Source organism: Channa argus, chromosome 1 (assembly GCF_033026475.1).
Source record: "Channa argus isolate prfri chromosome 1, Channa argus male v1.0, whole genome shotgun sequence".
NCBI classification, from domain to species: Eukaryota; Metazoa; Chordata; class Actinopteri; order Anabantiformes; family Channidae; genus Channa; species Channa argus.
The window spans coordinates 7,978,669-8,001,599 of NC_090197.1; the positions used below are offsets into that span (position 1 = coordinate 7,978,669).

At 40.3% G+C, this 22,931-nt stretch overlaps 1 protein-coding gene across 4 annotated transcripts; it reads left to right on the plus strand.

Moving 5' to 3' along the window:
- Positions 1 to 220: 220 nt before the first annotated feature.
- On the plus strand, positions 221 to 21,996 carry gsk3aa (glycogen synthase kinase 3 alpha a). 4 transcript variants are annotated; one of them, XM_067477253.1, is made up of 13 exons: positions 238 to 595; positions 7,347 to 7,432; positions 8,801 to 8,902; positions 9,047 to 9,130; positions 9,633 to 9,743; positions 10,120 to 10,250; positions 10,676 to 10,880; positions 11,069 to 11,164; positions 11,842 to 12,028; positions 12,325 to 12,402; positions 19,961 to 20,060; positions 21,547 to 21,731; positions 21,862 to 21,996. In XM_067477253.1, exons 1-12 carry the CDS (start codon positions 421 to 423, stop codon positions 21,701 to 21,703), a joined length of 1,512 nt encoding a protein of 503 aa, XP_067333354.1. In that variant the 5' UTR covers positions 238 to 420; the 3' UTR covers positions 21,704 to 21,731; positions 21,862 to 21,996. The 4 variants fall into 4 exon arrangements, 3 of the variants coding, with proteins under 3 accessions (XP_067333577.1, XP_067333490.1, XP_067333354.1); XR_010910828.1 differs by lacking the exons at positions 19,961 to 20,060; positions 21,547 to 21,731; positions 21,862 to 21,996 and adding exons at positions 13,465 to 13,789; positions 14,714 to 19,540 and having other exon boundaries at positions 221 to 595; XM_067477476.1 differs by lacking the exons at positions 19,961 to 20,060; positions 21,547 to 21,731; positions 21,862 to 21,996 and adding an exon at positions 13,041 to 13,451 and having other exon boundaries at positions 232 to 595.
- Positions 21,997 to 22,931: the final 935 nt, after the last annotated feature.

The window sequence follows — 22,931 nt, forward strand, 5'->3', positions numbered from 1 at the left end:
AATTAGCAGGTTTCAAAAGAAATGGCTTCATGGGACATCAATTACATATGGACATGTGGGCAACTTGCAGGGCAACTAACGGGATCGATTCACACATTCCTCATGAAGTGTGGCATTTCGTGTTGAAATGACAATAAACGGACCGGTGGTCTTTCTTGTTAAGTCATTTTCAAGGTGTAGTTATTTTGATTCGTTAAAGCCGGAGAAGCAGACCGGAGCAACAGCCACGTCCAACTTCATCTCCCACACTGCAACGCGGCGGGTCTGTTTCTAGGTGTCTAGCAACAGCTATCAGCCCAGACAGCCGGCGGCAACGGGGAGTATTTCTCGGCGTGTGTTTCCACGGTTGCCGGGTAATCGTAATTAATAGTCGCTTGCCTGTAAACAGCGAGAGGACAACCCTGACCACTGCACAGAGATATGAGCGGCAGCGGGCGGCCCAGGACCAGCTCGTTTGCTGAGCCGCCAGGTGTTCCAGGAGCCGCCGCCGCTGCGTCCGCCGGATCAGTCGCTGCCGTGGGGAGCAGCACAGGAAAGTCCGGGGTCCCGCAGGCCTCCGGTAGCAGCTCGTCGGGATGCAACCTTAAGCTTGCTAGTAAGTTTTTATTAGCTACCAGCTCACTGCCGGAGTCTCCCCAAACAATACGTCCAATTCGGTGGTTATACCTTAAAAGTACCTGCCGGTGTTGCGTGTCACAGCTTTACCTCCGCGCAGTGGCTAGGCAGCTTGCTAGCATCCTAACCAGCTAGCCTGCTAACGTTAGCCACTTGTTTTGTACCGTTCTCGTTCCCTGGCCGGCCGATGGGCATATTAACCAGTTCTGATGGGGAAACTGGCGGGCAGATCATCACTTCAACCCAGCGCACCGCCAGACACATTCACGACAAATCTTATTTGCTACTGTCGGGTTACAAGATATGGATCAGTTTGATTCTAACGGCAGTATGAGTGAGCAGTTTAGCGGACTCTGTTGTTCTTCGCGGCCAAGCCAGCGACTCGACTGCCTAAACTTTGGTGCTGCATCTTTTTGTGGGCGCCGATGAGGCTGTAGGTATTGGTATCGGTCTAGTTCCCCTGGAGAGAGGTCGGCGTGGAAAGTTGCCTTTTTACCAAGGTCACTTGTGGGGCAAAGGCTTAGCAGCAGGTGGCCGACGCCTGGACTGTGCAGGTGATGCACATCCCGTAAAAGAGTCTGGGATGCCAGTGAGTAGCGAGGTTACTTCCTCTTGTTTGTGAGATTAAATTTAAAGCACAGGACTTTATCATTGTAGGGACAAGTGTAAGCAGGGATGCGTGTTAATCCAAACCTTATGCGTTAGCAGGCAGTGGTGTATGACTTTGATATTGGAGCAGGACTAAGAGGTCATCCCCAGTTCAAAGCAGCGTGACCCTTGTGTTTCTCCTTCGGAAGCACCGAAGCTTGAGGCCCATGAAAACCCAAATGTTGGCTTTGGCTGCTCCTTTGGATGATGGATGGATACCTTGTCAGGTTTGGGAGACCTAGAGGCTATTTCAAGAGGCAAGATTAACCTAGTTTGTGAGAGAGGATGATTAGATTTGACATTCTTTAATTAGTGCTACTTGGACACGGTGCATTAAGGATGTTGCGTTACCATACCAACCAGTCGTCTGTCATCATAAATGACAGTGGAAATTTGTTTTTATGATGAAATATTTGGGGAACAGAAATATTTGGGCTGTTTCCAGGCCCCGCTTTAATGAAATACTTCTCATGTAAGTCTAGTCACTTGCTCCAGACAATGTTATCTTAAATGATATTATCTCAGAGACCTCAGACTTGTTTGCCTTTGCGCCATTAACCTAAACAAAAACAGAAAGTGATCTTGGGTGGCTTCTGGGTGAAGCAATAGGTTTGTCCTCAGCCTGTTGACTTGCTGAGGTAGTTGCTAGTAAAAGGACGACCCGGTAGATATAGCACAGTATTTATACACAAGCCTGCGTTGTAACAGCTGGCATGGATGTCCCAACATGGAACTTAGAAACCCAGCGAAATAGTGTGACTCAAGCTGAAGAGTTCCAGTTTTAGTTCCAGTAGAACATTTTCCACTGCTTCTATTACAATATAATATATTTACTGCTTTTTGCAAGAGTGATGCCCTTTTATATGAAAAGTAATAATGAATTGGCTCTTGAATCGATGATACACTGGTGAGCTCATGGTGTTTTTGTGTAAATGTCCCTAAGTGCAAAGGAAAAGGGGCTCTGAAAATAGGATTGCAGCTGTAAATCATAAATTGTGATTATTTACTGTGTGGACTTGCTTCAGCATTTGTCTCTGCATCAGGACAGTGTGTTTCTTTACTGTCCATCTTTAGAAGAAACATTCAAATTTAATTGAGCTATATAATGTTCTGCACTTTTAGCAACTTTTTATAGAGTTCTTAAATTTTGGGTAATCCTACAGGGTCAGATATTATAAAGTCATATAAGCAATGCAGGAATACTGGTATCACAAGATATTTTTGTCCCAAGATTGTTGCCACAAGGTAGATTTTTCTGTAAACATGCTTGGTGTATAGTGTAAGGCTCCAACCAACAATTATTTCCATCGTTGAGAACTTTTTCAAACTTGCTTTGTCTTTTAAAATGTCAAAAGATATTATATATATATATATAAGTTGCCTGGTATCATTTTTCAGCAACACATTTGCCGATTGATTAATTGAAATATTGATTAATTGTTCCAGCTGTTGCTTACTCAAAGGCATATTGTGATCTACTGGAAAGTGTACTTACTTTCATTCTGTTTCTGTAGTTTACTGTCACAAAAACACGGTAACTCTAAAACAATAGCTGGTTAATGGAAACCTCACACTTGCACCAGTGGTTCTCCCTCTAGAGTAGATGGCCTGCTTAGATTTTGGAAGATCTTGCTGCATTAATTCACATATTAATAAGGTGAAAGTAACTTGAAGCTACTTTGTTTAAAAATATGAATTTTATGTAGCCTATTATAGTGTGTATAAAGACAATAGCAATGAAAATCTGCTGGCCACTGTATTTATTTAAATATTCCACCTCCATAGTAATTTCACTGTAAAGACATGGACGTGACAAAGTTTGAAGAATGTCTGTGACTGGAGACATGAGTTTCCTTCCGTCAGGTGAATGACCGGAAGCGGTGTGAACACAATGCAGAGCTCAGACACAATGATGTGACGATAAATGGGAAACTCTGCCAAAGCCAGAGTAAGACCTCAACCTTTACTATGATGGATTATTGACCCCTGAGGATTTCAAGCCTGCCCTTGTTTTTCATTCTGTTAAAAAAATGAACGGTTGCAGGAGTAGTTCTCGCTGACACACTAGCAGAATACAAGTCGGAGGAAGAGAAAACACATTTGTCCCACTGTTAACCTGCAGCCCCATGTATTGTGTTGTATTCATTCCTGCCCAGACGATGAACTCAGTCAGTGAATTAGAGAACCCACTGACCCAGTCCCTCTGCAGGCATCATAATTATAACTGTAACAGATATCGACAGCGTGCCTATTGGACGACCACCACACTTTTGTGGTGTGGTGCTCGTCCGGGAACCACCGGGACATGCAGTTCTAGGCTATGTCAGTAAGTGCATTGTCTTGTTTAGCGAACAAAGCATGAAGTATGTGGACTTGGTTAAGCTGGCAGCAATATAGCATGATGACAACAAGACAGAATAAAGGCTGCTGTATTATTTAGCAACTAGTAGATCATCCGAGAAAATTGTTATTCGCCTTGAATGAGTTAAGTAAATGCAGCTACCAATGAACATGGTGGCTTCTTTTCAATGTCAGAATAAAATTAGAAAAGTGAACCTACAGTTGTAGTGGATAATTTATAACTATCTTTTTTTGTTTTTCAATTCTTGCACTTCAACACTTTTAGATTTTCACTCTTCAGACAACAAAAGAAATATGTTTTAGGTTCCACTAACTTAAAATGGAAAGACCGTTTACTCCATTGTAGTGTCCATGCTAACTCTAACTTCTTTCAATGCTTTCATTTTAATCGCTGTTTCAACTGCTTCTCATGAATTTTTTTATTTTACATTTTTAAAAGGGGGTGATAGTCATCAATGGTACAATTCCCCAACTAAATAGCGCCTTGAAGTATCGCAACCATTTTCCCCATGAGGATCAATAAATAAAGGATCAAGTTTTTCTTCACAAAATTCAGCCATTTCTCTATTTTTCTTTTTTTTTGGCTTTTGGTCTGTCAGTTTCTAAACCTGCTACAGATCAACCAGCAGTGTATATTTGGTTTATTTTTCATGTATTCAAGCAGCACATATGGCAATTTGAAGAACAAATGCTAAAGACAAAGTTAGTGGTGTAAAGATAACAGGATTAGTCAAATACTGAAACAACATTACACTGCGACTGACCTCAGGAAGAACAGAGCATTGCCTGGTGGGCAGACGCTGTTTGTCGCAGGATGCTGCGACTAGTCCTCTCTTCTAATGCTTCTAGTGACTGATTTTGTATGTCTGTTACAGAGTTGGTAATAGAGAATTGATTAAAGTATTACTATTCGGGAATGACATGCAACCAATGTGTGTGACTGACTAGACTTCAGCCAGGCTTGTTGTGGTTCACTGGGTCTAAATGCTATAAATACGTTTTTCCATTGGTGTGGTTAGCTGGCGTAAGGAGCCACTGGAAACAAGCCCTCATCGGTGAAATATAATGCAGAATTTGGACTCACAATGTTGTGTTCAAATAAGGAAGAAAAGGCCCTTATTATGATTGTTGTAGGGGAGATTTGTAGTATTAAGGACAAAGATTTGTATTAGCATCACCGTTAGCAAAAGCAAGTGTGATTACTGTACACAGGTTTATGTAAGGTTGTGTGGAGAATAACAATACTGTGTTTTGTTTAGACAATAGGATTTGATAAATTAAAAATATTAACCAGTGAATATTTGTAATATTAGTTAAGAAAATGACAAAAGCTCAAAGACCAAAATCAACAGATTTGCTGTTCCTTTTTTTTTTTTTTTTTCCCCTGATCGCTTATTTGACTAGTTGTTGCTGCTGTATTGTGGCCGCACAATTTAAAATATCGTTCTGGTTATTGCTGTGTCCCGTCTCTAAACGTAAATTACTGGATGCGCATTTGACTACAATTGTACCACAGATGCTTTGAGCACACTTCAGGTGTATCGTCAGAGGCTTGGAGACAATGAATGATGCAGATGGAAGTTGAATTTTGAAGTCGAGACATTACGAGGCGTTTTAGTCTCCTGTGAGGCAGAATTGTTTCTCTATTGTTTAAAAAAATTCTACCTGGTATTTGTCCACACATTTGCCCAGCGACCAGTGCAGTGCATTGCCTCCTTGTATAGAAGGCTGTAATCACTGAAGTGGCCTATTTTTGAGTTCTTTCACAGTTTACAGTGCATCCAGAAAGTATCCACAGGACTTTCCCCACATTTTGTTATGTTACAGCCTTATTCCAAAGTGGATCCAATTAATTATTTTCCTCAAAATTCTACAAACAATACTCCATAATGACATCGTTTGTTTGAAATCTTTGAAAAAGTATTTAAAAATGAAAGAAGTCACATGTACATAAGTATTCATGGCCTTTGTCATCACACTCAAAGTTGAGCTCTGGTGCATCCTGCTTCCACTGATCATCTTTGAGATGTTTCATGGGGCGACTGTGGCGCAGGAAGGTAGAGAAGTCATCCACCAATCCTGCAGTCTTTGGTTCAGTCCCCAGCTCCTCCAGTCACATGTCAAAGTGTCCTTGAGCAAACACTGAACCCCAGCTTAGTTGGCCAGCTGCAAAGCAGCTCCCCCATCAGTGTGTGTACGTGTGTCTGTGTGTGTGATTGTGAGTGCGAATGGGTGAATAAGAAGCATTGTAAAATGCTTTGAGTGCCAACAGGTAGAGAAGTGCTATAGAAGTGCAGACCATTTACCATTCATCAACTTGATTGGAGTCCTCCCTGTGCAAATTCAGTTGATAACTGCATGTCAGAGCACAAACCAAGCCAAGGAGTTCTCTGTACACCTCAGAGACACGTTTGTATTGAGGCACAGATCTAGGGAAGGGAGCAGAAAAATGTCTGTGGCATTGAAGGTCCCAGTGAGCACAGTGGCCTCCATCATCCAGAAATGGAAGAAGTTTGGAACCACCAGAACTCTTCCTAGAGTGGGCCGGCCACCCAAACTGAGCGATCGAGAGAGAAGGGCCTCAGTCAGGGAGATGACCAAGAACTCGATGGTCCCTCTGATAGATCTCCAGCATTTCTCTGTGAAGAGAGTAGAGCCCTCCAGAAGAACAACCCTCTCTACAATACTCCACCAATCAGGCCTGTATGTCCAGAGTGGCCAGATGGAACCAGTCCTCAGTAAAAGGCACATGACAGCCCACCTGAAGGACTCCAAGACCATGAGAAACAAAATTCTCTGCTCTGATCAAACAAATATTGAAATCTTTGGCCTGAATGCCAAGTGTCATGTCTGGAGGAAACAGGCACCGCTCGCCACCAGGCCAGTACCATCCTACAGTGAAGCCTGGTGGTGGCGGCATCATGCTGTGGGGATGTTTTTCAGCGACAGGACATGGGAGACTATTCAGGATGGAATTAGAGATGAATGCAGCAATGCCCAGAGACTTCTTTGATGAAAACCAGAGCGCTCTGAACCTCAGACTGGGGCGAGAGTTCATCTTTCAACTGGACAACGACCCAAAGCACACAACAAAGATAACAAAGAAGTGGCTACGGGACAACTCTCAAGAATGTCCTTGAGTGACCCAGCCAGAGCCCAGACTTGAACCTGATTGAACATCTCTGGAGAGATCTGAAAATGGCTGTGCCCCATCTAACCTGATGGAGCTTGAGCGGTACTGCACAGAAAAATGGGAAGAACTGCCTCAAAATCAACGTATCAAGCTTGTAGCATCATACTCAAAGACTTGAGGCTGTAATTGATGCTAAAGGTGCTTCAACAAAGAATACTTATGTACTTGTGTGTTTTTTTTTTTTATTCGTAATAGATTTTCAAAGATTTTAAACAAACTTCTTTCATGTTGTCATTACGAGGGATTGTTTGTAGACTTTAAAAGAAAATGATGAATTTGACCCATTTCAGAATAAGGCTGTAACATAAGTTGATACTCTGTAATTATTCAGCATTTTGATTGTATACTTGGCCTTTCCCCTTCCTTGGAGGAGCCAGAGGGGCTGTAACCAATTTAAATTTAGTTTCGGTTTTAGCATGACACCTGTATAATTACCTGCTATTTCTCAAGTGTTCTACTTTAAATTGAAACAACACTTATTTTTGTAGCTTATGACCTCAGATTAATCCAGTTTCCTCTTGTTGTCCAGGAGACAGTGGAAAGGTGACAACGGTCGTGGCCACACCAGGTCAAGGACCTGATCGTCCGCAGGAAGTCTCCTACACTGACATCAAGGTGAGCAAGAAAGCTTCAACTTCAACTTTATTTATTTATAAAGCGCCAATTCACAACAGAGTCAAGACTATAGAAATATGTAGAGCAAACCCAACAAAACCATCTTGAGCAAGCCATAGGCAACAGTAGAGAGGAAAATCTGTCTTTAACGGAAGAACCCTCCAGCAGAACCAGGCTCAGGGTGGGCGGCCATCTGCCTTAACTGGTTGGGGTGAGTAGAAAGAGGAGAGAGAAAAGAACAGAGCAACACAATTTAGACTGACACATTCTTCCTCCTGCAATTTTCATAAAGGCAAAATAAATCAAAGTAGCGGTCACTTATCAAGTCATTTACTAACAGAGATGAAGGCGAGAGAGATCTAATATGTAATCATCCACATATAATTGTTGCAGCACAAAATGACAGTATGTTTGACTGGAGTTGATTTAGTGTGTTGATCATTAATGTTGGCTCTGTAATTGTAGTGCACTGGATGAGATTTATGGCTTTTCAAGCACCAGTTATAGACTTCTTGCTAAATGCTAGTGGTCTTGCCCATGTACGATCCGAAAATGTGACATAAATGTGCCAGCTACACGTTGATGAATCTAATGAAATGAGACTAGTGAACTTATGGCATTTTGGCTTTAAAAAATTCTCCATCAATTCTCGACAAATCGATCGAAAAAATGTGAATCTTTGCTGATTCGTTTTTATAGATCTATTGACTCGTTAAAGCTGCAGTAAAGACGTTCTGGATCAGTGCCTTTGTATATGTAGGCCACTAAGACAGAAGAAACTAATAAACAGAAATGCCGAGCTACCTTTACAGTCATTATAGAAACGGTCTCCATTATGTCGTTCAAGAAAGCATTAACCTGCTTTTTAGTTACAGTCTTCCAGGATGACTGATGATTCATACTACAGGGTCCTGACTTAAAACACAATCAAGATTATTATTTTTTTTCTTATTCAGCAAAAAGGGGCCTGGACACATGTCTAGCAGTCAGTTACACCTTCCACTTCTTGGAATAGAACCATAAACCTGGATTTTCTTTACATATGTGAATACTGGTTTTGGGAAATCATGGAAAGTTGGACCCTTCCCTCAAACCCAAAATTCAATTTTTCTGTTGACCTACTTTTAACAGGTTGCACCAGTTTATGAAAGTGAACATGAACTGGAAATGTATGAAAAAGGTTGTATGAAAATATTAACCCTATGTTAACTGTTTGTTGGTGTCTGCACTAGTGAGCTGAAGTTGGGTTTAAAACTGCACCCGTTTTAACCTTTACAAATGTCATGTGTACTGGCACTATAACTTTGAGCCGTCCTTGGTTTCGTCAGTCCAGTGCCTGACTTTTTCCTCCCCATTAAAACCATGCAGGTGATCGGTAATGGGTCATTTGGTGTGGTGTACCAAGCTCGGCTCATTGACAGCCAAGAGATGGTGGCCATTAAAAAGGTTCTGCAGGACAAAAGGTTCAAGGTCAGGCTCTCATGTTGAAACTCTCCACATACTTTTATCTGTTGTGAAATAAATGATGTCTTTATGGTCCTTTTTCCTCTCATTGAACGTTTCTTGATTTGTTTTTGTTTTTTTTACTCGGTTTCCCATCTACACGCTTTGCAGAATCGAGAACTACAGATCATGAGGAAGCTTGACCACTGCAACATTGTCAGACTACGTTACTTCTTCTACTCCAGTGGTGAGAAGGTACTTCAGCGCTTGTTTTGTCTTTTGAATTTAGTCTTCTATCAAGAAACAAAACCAAACATGTGATAGTGTAACCGATATTAACTGGAATAAAAGCCTCACAGACCTTTGTAAAGATCACCATATTCTTCAAGAGATTACAGTAAAACCGACGAAAAGCCATATTACTCAGATACAATGTTCAGAGAAATCCTATCGCTTAATCGTTTCTTGGAATTATTAATAAAGGCAAACTTCTGAGTAAAATTTTGCAGAAGTAAATTACTGGAAACAACATTAGTATTCAGTGTGTATTGCTTTTTATATATTTTTAAAAAGGGTTTGTAAACCCACACTACAGACAGTTGTTCTGTGCATTTACAGCATGAAACACTGAATTCAAGTTACATTACATAGGGTTAACAAATTGTTGGTAAATTATATTTATTTTTTATAAATTATTTAATTAAATGATCTGTCCCCCCTCCCCCCTCTTTCTCCCCCTCTGTTTAATCCTCTCCAGAAAGATGAAGTGTACCTTAACCTGGTGCTGGACTATGTCCCTGAGACAGTCTACAGGGTTGCCAGGCATTTTAACAAGGCCAAAAGCATCATTCCCATCATATATGTGAAGGTGATTTTTATCACTCCACTTTTGCATTCGTTTTATATTTGTTGTAAGAGTGTTCTTGGATTTTTGTTTTTTTACTTTCAGCTTTCCTGAAATATTTATCTATTAGCTGTATCACATTATAGACTGGTTTCAGGCACTACACTGTCACAACTGGAATGAACACTGTACGCCAGTATTTACAATTCATGTAATTTTTGTTGTTAATGTAAACTGTGTATGTGAGAGAGAGCTGCTTTGTTTCTGCCCATATTAAAACTATATCTTTAGTTTCGCAACCTGTTTTAAATCAGCTTAAATAAAAAAAAAAAAAAATATTCATGATTTTGTGTAATGTTTTGGAATGAGTTGCGCTGATCTGTTCTCATGTTTTCCTCAGGTGTACATGTACCAGCTGTTTCGCAGTCTGGCTTATATTCATTCTCAAGGCGTGTGTCATAGAGACATCAAACCCCAGAACCTGCTTGTTGACCCAGAAACCGCAGTCCTTAAGCTGTGCGACTTTGGCAGGTAAGCTGCACGAACAAAGATGCTCCTTCTCCGCAAATTAAACGGAGGTTTAACAACAGCATTAAAAGACATCGGGCATCTGTCTTATGTCTAACCGCTAAACCACTAAACCACACAACACATACTACCAAATCATTTTCAAGCACACATTTATCACATCACCACTTATTAAACAGCTGCAGAACAGTCCGTCATCACACATAAAGCCTATATATGTAAATTTGTCTTGTATGTGAATGGGCTGTGAAATAACAGGTTCGCTTAGAAATAAACATTTTACAGCGAAGGCATCAGAGCATCAAACTATAAACGTTTAACACTCTTTTCACCACATTACCTTACACCTTCCAGCTGACCTATAGGTCCCCACCATACTTTGCTGCACTCTGTATTCTCGTCTGATGTGGCTTCCTGTGTTTCCTTAGCGCCAAGCAGCTGGTCCGCGGTGAACCCAATGTGTCGTATATCTGCTCGCGGTACTATCGCGCTCCAGAGCTTATATTTGGTGCCACAGACTACACGGCAAACATTGACATCTGGTCGGCAGGCTGCGTACTGGCTGAGCTGCTGCTTGGACAACCCATATTCCCCGGCGACAGTGGGGTGGACCAGCTAGTAGAGATTATCAAGGTGTGTGTGTGTGTGTTGCTGAAACTTTTGTTAAGTAAGAGTTTGTGTTTGAAGAAACGATTTGCATCAGTAACTAGGTACTGTATTGGTTTTATTAGACTAACAGAAAACCTCGGGGTAAGAACCCCCTTTATGGCCTCTGGGTGTCTAAAGAGTGCTGCTCATGCTCTCTTCTTGTTCATTTTCAGGTGCTAGGAACACCAACAAGGGAACAAATCCGAGAGATGAACCCGAACTACACAGAGTTCAAGTTCCCTCAGATTAAAGCCCACCCATGGACCAAGGTACATAAATCCCTCAGGACAAATATCAGCTTGTCTTCCACAGGCTTGTACTGTCTGGAAAGACCTGTAGATTAACTGTGTTCTGGGATTCAAGAATTCAACTAAAAACTGTTTGGTTGTTGTATAAAATTGTTTATTGTATAAAATATTTGGCAATGACAGAGTTTTGATTTAACATACCTGTTGTTCCAAAATAATAATTCCAGATGTAGATAAATGTGAATGAATCTTAATTTGAATCACTTTTGGGTTTTGAGCAGTTCCAGAAAGACGTGACATAGTGTACATTACAAGACTTCAGTTCAACAATAGAAAGAAATCCTGTGGATCTGTTGTAGCCCACATAGTCTATTTAAAGTGCTTTCATGTTAACCTCCTGAAAATCAGTTAACCCTGAAACCTACAGAATACAGAAAAACCAGAAGAAGTGGTTTTGGTTTCAGTGTTTTCTTTTTTTTTTTTTATGTGATGATTTTACATTCATCACATTTACTCGAATAAAATTCCCTGAAAATGAGGTCACCTTTGTCAGACTGTCTCGGTTGCATTTTATCGAAAATACCGGGCGTTTCAGGTTTTTTTGGGTATTGGTTATTTAGAATCATACCTAATCCAAATAGGCTTAACATTGATGCTAGAATTTCATTTTTGTTGGACTAAATAAAACTCTCCTTCAGGTGTTTAAACCTCGTACCCCTCCAGATGCCATTGCTCTCTGCTCTCGACTGCTTGAGTACACGCCGGCCTCACGCCTCTCCCCACTAGAGGCTTGTGCACATGCCTTCTTCGACGAGCTGCGCCTGCCAAACGCACGACTGCCCAGTGGCCGGGACCTGCCGATGCTACTCAACTTCAGCACCACAGGTACACGAACACGCACTGCCTCAGTAGAACACGTTCATCCTCTGGGCTGTAGTTTACCCTGGGAACCACTGAGAAAGAGACGTTAAACTACTCTTCACATAGCAAAGTGTGTGACTCATTAATGAAATGATTTTCACTTCAGACTGTTCTTTTATCACTGTCTGTTAAGCTGAAAACATTCAGGTGGTTTTTCTTGGTGACCCCTGACGAGGCGCAATTAATGCATCATTTTGTTAAATGACACTGTCCTGTTATGACTCATCATAAAATAAAAACTCTTCTTCTATTCTGTGCAGAGCTGTCAATCCAGCCCCAGCTGAACTCAATTCTCATTCCTCCTCACGCTCGCTCTCATACAGCTGCTTCCGCCCACGGTGAGAAACTTATTATTGTGTTAATTTCCTGTGGGTTTGCATGGTTTTGCACTGAAAAGCTTCCTAATGATTGGTGTAAAAGAAGTGGCAGTAAAAAAAGTCCAGACCTTTAAATGCATAGTATTTGAAATTGGGAAGGACGTCAAGTGACCGGACCTCCAGCATGTTTAGTTGAAACTTCCTGGTTTAGGACTTGCAAACACGAATGTGAACCACCAAAAGAAAGCAATAAAAGATTCAAATTGAGCCTGCAATATAAACAAAGATCTAAAGTAATTTCTTTTTTTGGTCAAAGCGTATGTTATAATTGTAAATGCACAGCATTCTTGAGTTTGCAGGTATGGTAGGGTCACTGATTATCTCTCCATTGATGCCCCTTTAGCACAAATTACAGCCTCAAGTCTGAGAATGATGCTACAAGCTTGACACGTTGATTTTGGGGCAGTTCTTCCCATTTTTCTGTGCAGTACCTCTCAAGCTCCATCAGGTTAGATGGGGCACAGAATTTTCAGATCTCTCCAGAGATGTTCAATCAGGTTCAAGTCTGGGCTCTGGCTGGGTCACTCAAGGACATTCTTAGAGTTGTCCCGTAGCCACTTCTTTGTTTTCATTGCTGTGTGCTTTGGGTCGTTGTCCAGTTGAAAGATGAACTCTCGCCCCAGTCTGAGGTTCAGAGCGCTCTGGTTTTCATCAAGGAAGTCTCTGGGCATTGCTGCATTCATCTCTACTTCCATCCTGACTAGTCTCTCAGGTCCTGTCGCTGAAAAACATCCCCACAGCATGATGCCGCCACCACAAGGCTTCACTGTAGGATGGTACTGGCCTGCTGGTGAGCGGTGCCTGGTTTCCTCCAGACATGACACTTGGCATTCAGGCCAAAGAGTTCAATATTTGTTTGATCAGAGCAGAGAATTTTGTTTCTCATGGTCTTGGAGTCCTTCAGGTGGGCTGTCATGTGCCTTTTACTGAGGACTGGTTTCCATCTGGCCACTCTACCATACAGGCCTCTACTCAGTACTGTTGAGATGGTTGTTCTTCTGGAGGTTTCTCCTCTCTCCACAGAGAAATGCTGGAGCTCTTTCAGAGGGACCATCGGGTTCTTGGTCATCTCCCTGACTAACACCCTTCTCCCTCGATCGCTCAGTTTGGCCGGCCGGCCCACTCTAGGAAGAGTTCTGGTGGTTCCAAACTTCTTCCATTTCTGGAGGCCACTGTGCTCACTGGGACCTTCAATGCTGCAGACATTTTTCTGTACAGAGAACTCCTTGGACTTCATGGCTTAGTTTGTGATCTGACATGCACTGTTAACTGTGGAACTTTATACAGACAGGTGTATGCCTTTCCAAATCATGTCCAATCAACTGAACTTCCATTTTGGAATAAGACTGTAAGTTAAACGCCGTGAATACATTTTGAGTGGACTGTATAGAATGTGTATAAAGGATATTTGGTTTAAATAAACAGAAGGGATGATCTGAAATCAATGTGCTGAATAGATTTGATCTCTCTTTTTAATGTATTTTTTTGTGAGAAGTGCTAAAATGAGTTTTAACACATTTCGATCAATCGACTATAGTAAGAATCTTTGTTTGTAGCTTGCCCAAGCTACATATTTGGTCTTCTGAAGTAGAAAAGTAAATAAGCAAATACCCAGTAATTGCTTATTGCCATAAAACAATAGTCGTGCCGGTATGTAACTTTTACTATGCTGTATTTCTTTCTCATGGTAATATCAGCCTTAAAGAGACGCCTTTTTAAGAGAAGAATCCATAGCCTTGACAGGAAAACACACAGGATATCGAATTCTAAAAACACGAACTTTGTAAGACGTCCAGTGGGCTTGATTCATTCTACACTGCTGAAGTTTCACATTAGCTGTAGACACTCATTCAAATGCCCATTTTTACAGAGCGAAGACTATGGATTTTGTCGCCCTCACTTTCATTGTGCAGGGTTTAGGAAAGGATCATGTCAAGAAGCAACAGGAGGAATTGTTCAAGCACGGAAAAACCTCTTGCTGTGTTTATAGTCGCACCTTACTCTTGTGCCTAATTTAATTACATAGCAAAACTGGTTAAATTATGTCATATGCGAATATTTGTCAGTAAGAGAAGCTTATAATGTTTCTGTTTGTGTTTTCTACTTTTTCTCCCAACCTCTGAACATGCCATTAACAAATGTTTGCCTGTTTTGCTGCAGGGGTTCTATTTACTTCTTTTCACTTGAAAATTCCACAGAAATTGTAAATTGTCGTGTTTGTTGTGGGCCATTAATTCACAGCTGCTTTCTCCCCTCGTCTGCTCTCTTTCAGATGGCAATGGTTCAGACTCATCTCAACACAGTTCAGTACCAGGATCTCTTAACAGCATCTGAAGCAGTTTCTCACCTGCCTGCCTGCCAGTCTCACCTTTATCTCTCACACACACACACACACTGTACAGCTATCCTGCGTGCTGCTTGCTCTCCTCCTATATGATCTGTTTTTGTACAGTTATTGCGTTGAACAAACAAACAGTTCTTCAGCTGCCGGGGTTGAACAGCAGGAGATGCACAGTCATCTTCCTGCTGCTCGGGTTGTAAGCGAACGTTCAATAGTGGGGGCTGGTCCTCTGTAATATAACTTTTTTTATTTTAATCGACATTTTTTTCTTTATCTTTTTTTTTTTTTTTTTTTTTCATTTATATTTGTTTATTTATTTGACCAACTGAAAGCATCATGTGATCACACGACGTTTAGACATTTCCACTTTCAGCTGATTAGCTGATGGTCGGACCGCTCAATGCCCAAAAAAGATGAGAATTGGCCCCAGGTAGGTCATCAGGGTAATTTACTTTTTTTTTTTTTTTTTTAACTCGGAGCAGAAGAACAGGTGCAGGGAATTCATAAATCCTCCAGCCAAGTTATTTGATAAACTTAACCTGGTGTCCAAGTTGTACCTCAAAGTTGATTTTACCTCCCGAGATGTGAAAGAGTAGAAAAAGTCATTACTACCAGGTAGCATGTATCACTAATTGGCTGGAATTATTGATATTCGGTGGCTGCCGGTCGCAGACTGTGCCAGCTGTTGTATCCGTTCTGTTTTGTTCCTAATCAACACAGTGTTGTTGTTTTGTTTTTTTTTCTATTAAAACAGTGAAACTTATCTTAAAAAACAAAACATCCCTGGAGCTGTCCACAGTTGTTAATGACCCAAGAAAGATGAAATCTAAATTGTCTCTTTGCATGATTTTACACTTACATTTAAATATGGGTCAAATCCACATATTGATGCTTCCTCTGAGCTTTTACCAGTGATTTTATTCGGTGTAAAATGTTGATTTGTTTGAAAGAAGATTACATAAAACCTCCAAAGGGAAAAAAAAAAAAGCCCTCTTTGACTCCTGCTTCTGTTCATCGCCACACAAATATATTTAGATGTGTTAATGTCAGTTGTGATGAAGGTGTGAATGTGGGGCTCGACCCAACAAAGCTGCTAGTTCTGTCCTACCAAGTAGCTTGTGGTGTGCAGCTCATTACTCTGGATGTCTTCTGGACGCTGCTGTCCTAGATTTTAACAGCAATAGAAATCTTTTCTGTAGTCTTAAACTAAACCTGGATACTAAAACAAGAAATCAACAGGTATTTCTTTTTCAGTGTTTATGCCTCTTAGAGAAGATTAAGAGATTAAAGAAAATAAGCAGTTTTCTGCCCCTCTTACTCATTAAAAAGGATGGGAAGCATTTGTAATTGATTCCACTTATGAAACTAGCTTCCTCTATTAGTAAGCACCAATAAGTGACGACAAACCAGGGTCAGATGGTCAAAACGGCCACAAACAGCTGTGTTAACAAAGGATTTGAAGGTGGATTCCACTAAAACTGTCTGTCAATCCACTGCTCGAATCACTAAAATGTAAGTTAGTTTTTCATTTCAAAATTTCAAGATGGAAACAAACTTTGACCAATTTAACATGATGTGTAAATGTAGTGGTGCTGTAGGGAATCAAAACGCACGTCTCTTAAAAGGCCATAACATGCCCTGAAAAAAATGGAAGACTTATTTAACCAAACGGTCACTTTTGGCGGCATTTCTTGTTAACGGAAAGATTATTCGTGTCCTAGTGTTAGTGTAGAAAACCTCTCTGTACTTGGTGTAAAACGGGCAACATAAATGTTGCTTCTCCTGTTCATTGAGTGCACCAGAGACAGAATGACAAAAGCTAAAATGGGGGGTTTCATCTTTTCAATGGAGGACACCCTAATGTAAAAAATTATTTATTTTTGTGATTTTTGGTTGACAGTTGTAGATGATGAAGGCTTTGAAGTGGTGTTTTTTGTACAAGAAGAAACCTTGTGAAAACAATAATTGCGAACAAGTGGACATTTGCTTCAGTGCATCAGTGCTGCTGACATGTTGACAGGTGCATATTGTAATGAATGAAAAGCTTAATGTGAATATTAGTTTACCATAATTATCAAACGGGGGAAATACGTTATGCTGAAAGAGTGTTGGTGAACGTTACTCTGAGAGATTTTCCCCCTCAAAAGTATTGGGAGTGTGCGTTCTACTCCCATCTACTTCACTGAGCTTTTTAAAGGATGTTACGTTAACCCTGAAACGCATGGTGGTTGAGAGAACACATCACTAGTATAGAAGTACGTGTGTTTGCAGTTTGGGATATAGTCTGTCTCACACACACACACACACACACACACAGTCTGCACAGCCAGTGTTTTGGATTGGAGTTGTCAACAATGCACATTTTTGTATCATTCCTCCACCTGTTTTTTCTTTTCAACCGTATTTTAATAAGTACTGTGAGGCTTCTTAATTCCACAGCATTCACAGTAATTTTATGACAAGAGTGGAGCTGTTTGTTCTTTGTTTTTGTCTTTTTTTTTTTTTAAATGTCTCTTTCACCCCAGTTTTCCTCCAAATTGCTTCTGGGTTTTAAACTCTGCAGGGGGCATCACACTAAGAGCTGTCAGACATTCTGTGGCTATGAAAAGGTGTGTGTGCGTGCGTGTGTGAAGGGGGGAATCAAACATGGCTGATTCTTCTCTTCCCTTTCAAAAGCCATTTAGTTTTTTTCAGGTCATGTCTCCTTCTCTTGTCACACATGTAAATATTACAGATTCATTTTTTTTTCCTTTTTTTTTTTTTACAGAGTTGTTTAGACCTAAGTTCCTTCGTTCTGTCTATGAAGCGGATTTTAGTTTGTGCATTTTTGTAAATACGTTTTATTTTTCACAATCTACAATGTAAATGCTGCAAAGGAAAAAAAAATGTCATGTTTGTTGATGGTTTTTCTCTCTCTTTCTCATTCTTATAAAAATTGTACAGTAGCTATTGACAACATTGTTATTCAGCCCACCCCCCTGTTAGGTCCTATGTGGGACCACCTGACCTGTTGAAAGAATATGCAAGGGTTCTCTTTCAAAAAGACCTGTCTTTCAGATACGAGAACACTGAGATGTGTTTTACTTTATAAAGTATTTATTTAAATCTGACATGGGCTGCATCTCCCACCTGCCCCTTTTGTTCTTTCATTTGATGATACACTGTAATTAATGCAAACTCTTTATTTTCCCTCGGCAGAACTTTTTCTTAAACATTACCTTTTATGGAAGTATTTTCTGATTCAAAATCATATCTAACAGGCTTTAGTTTACTCCACTAGAGGGACATGTTTGGCCACTGTCAGACAAGTCTAGTAAAGTATTTCTCTTATTCATGCAGTGTGTACCTGGTTGGCAGGCAGCACGGGGGTGGAGTGGTTGGCGCCTCATAGCTAGGTGGTTATGGGTTCGTGTGGAATTAGCATGTTCTCCCTGTGCTTGTGAGGGTTTCCTCCGGTTTCCTAATTTGCCCGTACGTGTCAATGTGAGTGTAAACGGTTGTCTGTCTGTAAATGTCTCTCTGTGTCGGCCCTGACATAGACTGGAGACCTGTCCAGGGTTTACACTACCTCTGGACCAGTGACCACTGGGATAGGCTCCCCTTGTGAGCCTACACGGGTGGTTAGTGGTTACAGATCATGGATGGATGGATATCTGGTTGGGGGTTGAGGAGAAAGAAGCACACAGCTGCACACAGAGCGATGTGAACAGAAATGCTTATTAATGACTATGTAGGAATAACTGTTGTTTTACACATCTAGCAATTGGAGAGCAACATTATCCTTCATCTCAGTTTTTGGACAGCTGATGAATGCCGGTCAAATATTCACTCCAATAGTCCTGTTTTTGTCCCTCTGATTATTCCCAGGAGCCAAAGCAATACAGTTGCAGCCAAACAGCTAGAAAATGACCTGACACTTGCAAAGGAAGCTCTATAAAGTAGTTGCAGGCACTGACATGTCTACATCTGCATATCTCAGAAGAATACTGCCGAAACTCCAAGTTATTTTACTTTGATTGTAAAGGTTGTCATCGTCAGCTCGACCTGTAAATCAGGAAAATGCCTTGGATTTCACACAGCTACTTTTTTTTTTTTTTCTCCACATAGGCAGGAATTGTCCCTCAAAACTGAGAGGTCCTTAATTTGCTCTGTGGATGTTGCCCAAACTGCAGATGTGTGTTTGTGTGATCTCGTGTTTACAGTTTGCAGCATGTGATTGCTGTGCAGTATTGACTTGGCTGCGGGTCACTGACCTTTTCTAACAAAATACAATGTCGGACTTGAACAATTTGAAAAGTGTGTAGTTTAGTTGAATAGAAATCACACTATGATCTCCAGCTACTACTTAAAATGGGCATTTAGTATTATGAGCTGACTGGCATTTGGAAATGCTACTGAGGGTCGCAGGATGACAAGTATCGACATTTGTGACTGCAGCCAGAGCTACCATACAGATGTGTGCCTGTGTGCACGTATGTCTTTCCTAGTGTGTACACATCTTGTTTTGATACCATTGTGACAAGATTTTGGCTGGTCCACACAACTTCAACAGGGTTTGAGGGTTAAGAAGTAGTTTTAGGGTCAACGTTCACCCTTATGGGTTTTATGGTGTCATTCTGACATGATTGACTGAAGTGTCAGGGTGATGGTGGGATGGAAGACGAGAGAGAGAGAGAAAGCAATCCAAATCTGTCTGTCTCTGTTCTGTGTGTAACATATGGACTCATTTACTGTAATAAAGTGATGGAATTGTGTTTACATTGTGTGCATTTTTTGCTCTTGTTCAGAGGTTGAGAAGTGCATCATTTTAAGTTCTCCCAGTTAAAAAAAAAAAAAAAGTGACAATTTAAATTCACATTTCTGCTTTACCACATGAAACTTCTTTTGGTTTCTTGCTGACTAGACTTCCAACCACAATTGTGCACATTGAAGAAAGGTAATCTATTTCAGTTGTTTGCATCCGACCTTGTTAGTTAATCAGTTATTCCAGTACAAACAAACTGTAAATTTATGTGAGTCTTCATGCTTGTTTTTCTGTGCATTCTTATCTGATTCTCTGAAACAGGTGAGACCAGTAATGAATTCGTTACACATCATTTCTCTGCTTTATTTCCCTACATTTTCATATGTTCTTCTAAATGTTTCTGGTGTTTATTTCTGTTAATTCTCTGAATATAGATTTTTGCTCTGCAGCAATTGAGCACCCCACCGTGAGCTATGACACTTGCTGTTCCTCTGTGTGCTGCTATCCTGTTCTTCACTCTGAGCATTGCAACAGGTGAGAGTCACCAAGATACTGAACCACACATGAGGTGATCATTCATCTTTTGGCCGTTTACCTTTTTATTTATTTATTTTAGTTTTCTGCGAAAACATGGAATTATTGTGAAAAACGAGATTAAAGCTTTTCCTAGACTAAATTACATAATTAAAGTACTCTGTGTATTATTTGGCTTTTCTCTGGTTTCAAGCCCCTTCTTCATGTACAGTAAGTGGTTTATGAGCTCCCTGTCTTAATTGTTGCATAGTTCACCTGGATATGATGTTTGAGCATGTTGATTTGCTACTTCTAAGATACACCAGAGCATTTATACTACAACAGTGGTAAACACAGGCACTACTCACAAACAAAGGTTCGGGTTAAATTTATGCAAAATGTGTAAAGTTCATGCTACATGGATATTATATTATGAAAGGAGGACATTTAAGTAGAAGTATGCAAAGTTATTTCTTTATCTCAAACAATTAAATGGAAAAAAACTAAATTACAACAAAATATTTCAATGCCAGCTTGTCAATTGTTAGGTTTTCGTCTTGGTCGCAGTAATGTCAAAATGTGAACAGTATAATAAAGAAGAATGTTTAAATACAAAGTGTCATTGAACCGGAACATTTAGTGGTCGATTCATGGATGAGTTGTGATCTATGGATCGTGGACTTTTGCGGTTAATCACCTTGTTAGATAACGGCGTGTTATGCAATAATTACTGGAACATTGAACAGTTGGACATGTGCATTCTAACGTTTAGAGAAGGTCAAATTCAATTCACCTGTATAGGTTATAGCACATGTTAGGTGCATTCTGAAATTTCACCTGAAAGTTTCAGTCTTTAGTCTTTTTTTTTGTGAGCGTGTGTGTCCACCCAAAAATGGCTTTTAAAAAATCACCTAAAAAAACAGTTAACACAGAGGGTGAAACAGAAACTGGCTGCTCTCAGACTAACAAAACTTTAAAAACATGCAACAAAAGACTTGTAGTCAAACTTTTAGACTCTTAATCGTAATTAGTCACTACTTGGTAGACAACAAAATACAAAATTCAGCTATCAATATTCTAACAAACCCTGTCGCATTCTGCACCTGCACCTTTTTAAGACGGGATGTTGATTTACTTTAAAGAGAGATTTCCTCAGTCCATTTGCTTATGTCACTTAGGCCTCGGGTTCTCATCAACATCACACTGCAGGTTTTCTCGTCTTTGATTCAGACGTGCAATAAAGGTGGTATCGTTTATAGATGGATAAGCAATGATCACTGATGGAATGATTTTGTGTAGGGGGTTGCACTTATGTACAATAGGGATAATTTTGCAAGTCATTTCTATCAGCTCTCCGCATATGTTTACCAGAAGATTTCTTAATCCATCCCTACCAGCAAAGGACAAACGGCCTGTTGAGCCGACCCTGGGGCTCTGTGAAAGAAAATATCCTTGACATCAAACTAAACTATATGAATGATATATAATTAAATCTTTTTTTTTTTAGCAGACAGGCCAGAGGATCCGATGACTCGTGTGGACAAAAAGGAGGAGAATCAGACTCTAATGGAAGCGAGAAGGAGGATGATACGCGAAACCACTGGGAGCAGGAACTGTTGGACTGGCTGGTCCAAGTATGGCTCCAGATACTTCCTGTTTGTTAACAGACCAATGTCATGGACAGATGCAGAGGTAGAGTGGCACTGCACTATGACACTAGTGAGGACGAAACCCACTTAATTACTGACTTCAGTGGTTCAAAGGTACATGCATCCAACTGTGTCTATGCGTTTTTAGGTGTTCATCATTGGTTCTTTTACAGGTGTACTGTCAGGTCGCCAATGCCAACCTCGCTTCTATCCACTCCCCTGCAGAGCATACATTCATTCAGCAACTTGTAAAGAGGCAAACTGCGACTTATACCGGTGCCTGGATTGGTGGTACAGATGCTACTAAGGTACAAAAGACAGTTTTCAGAGACTGATCTATATTCATTATTGTTATTTTTTAATAATCAAACCCATCTTAAAAAAAGGGGGAAAATAGTTTCTGTTTTTTATGTGCATGTTTTATAGACTTGGCAGTGGTTTTGGAGTGATGGTTCAAAGTTTTTTTTCCAAGACTGGGCCAGAGGAGAGCCCAACAATAACTGGGGAAATGAATTGTGCCTTCAAATAAACTATTCAGGTAAGGTGTTTGTTTTTTGTTTCTTTTTTAAATGTTTCAGTTTGTTATCCAACTCATAACAGGAAAGATTGAACAAAGCACCAACCATGTATTAAACCTATATGTAAAATGCAAATGGGAAGAATGAGGCTTTGCTGTTGATTCCTTCTTAGATGATCACCGCTGGAACGATCTCAACTGTGCATGGACGCTTCCCTTTATCTGTGGAACAAGACCAGAGGGATCATGTTAATCAAAATGAACCTTGGTAAATCCACAGTACAATTGTGTTGTTGTAATCGTATGGAAAATAAAGTGGTCCAGAGATGCCATTCAATAAAAGCTGCACAGTACTTTTTGTTTGCAGTACAATTGTTTACGTGTATAGTCTTGAACAAGGCATTTTAAAATTTTCCTGTGGGAAAAAACATGTAAAGTCTTAAAATTTTTCTGTTGGGAAAGTTCACTCATTGCTTGAAGTAACTTTTTGTTTTATTCAAAGTCTGTACACCCATTGGTCACCACAGGGCCATCTTTAATCGCTTTGGTGATCCACTGACTTTCTAATGAGTTTCACCTGAACATTCACCATGAGATTTTCATTTTTGAATTTGATCAAACTGCCTCAACAGCTTTTTGATAGATTAGGCTACTGTAAAATATTTGCTGTAGTTATTTAAGATCCCCAGATGAGGAATTGTACCTTCACTTTTTAGTATCAGGTCG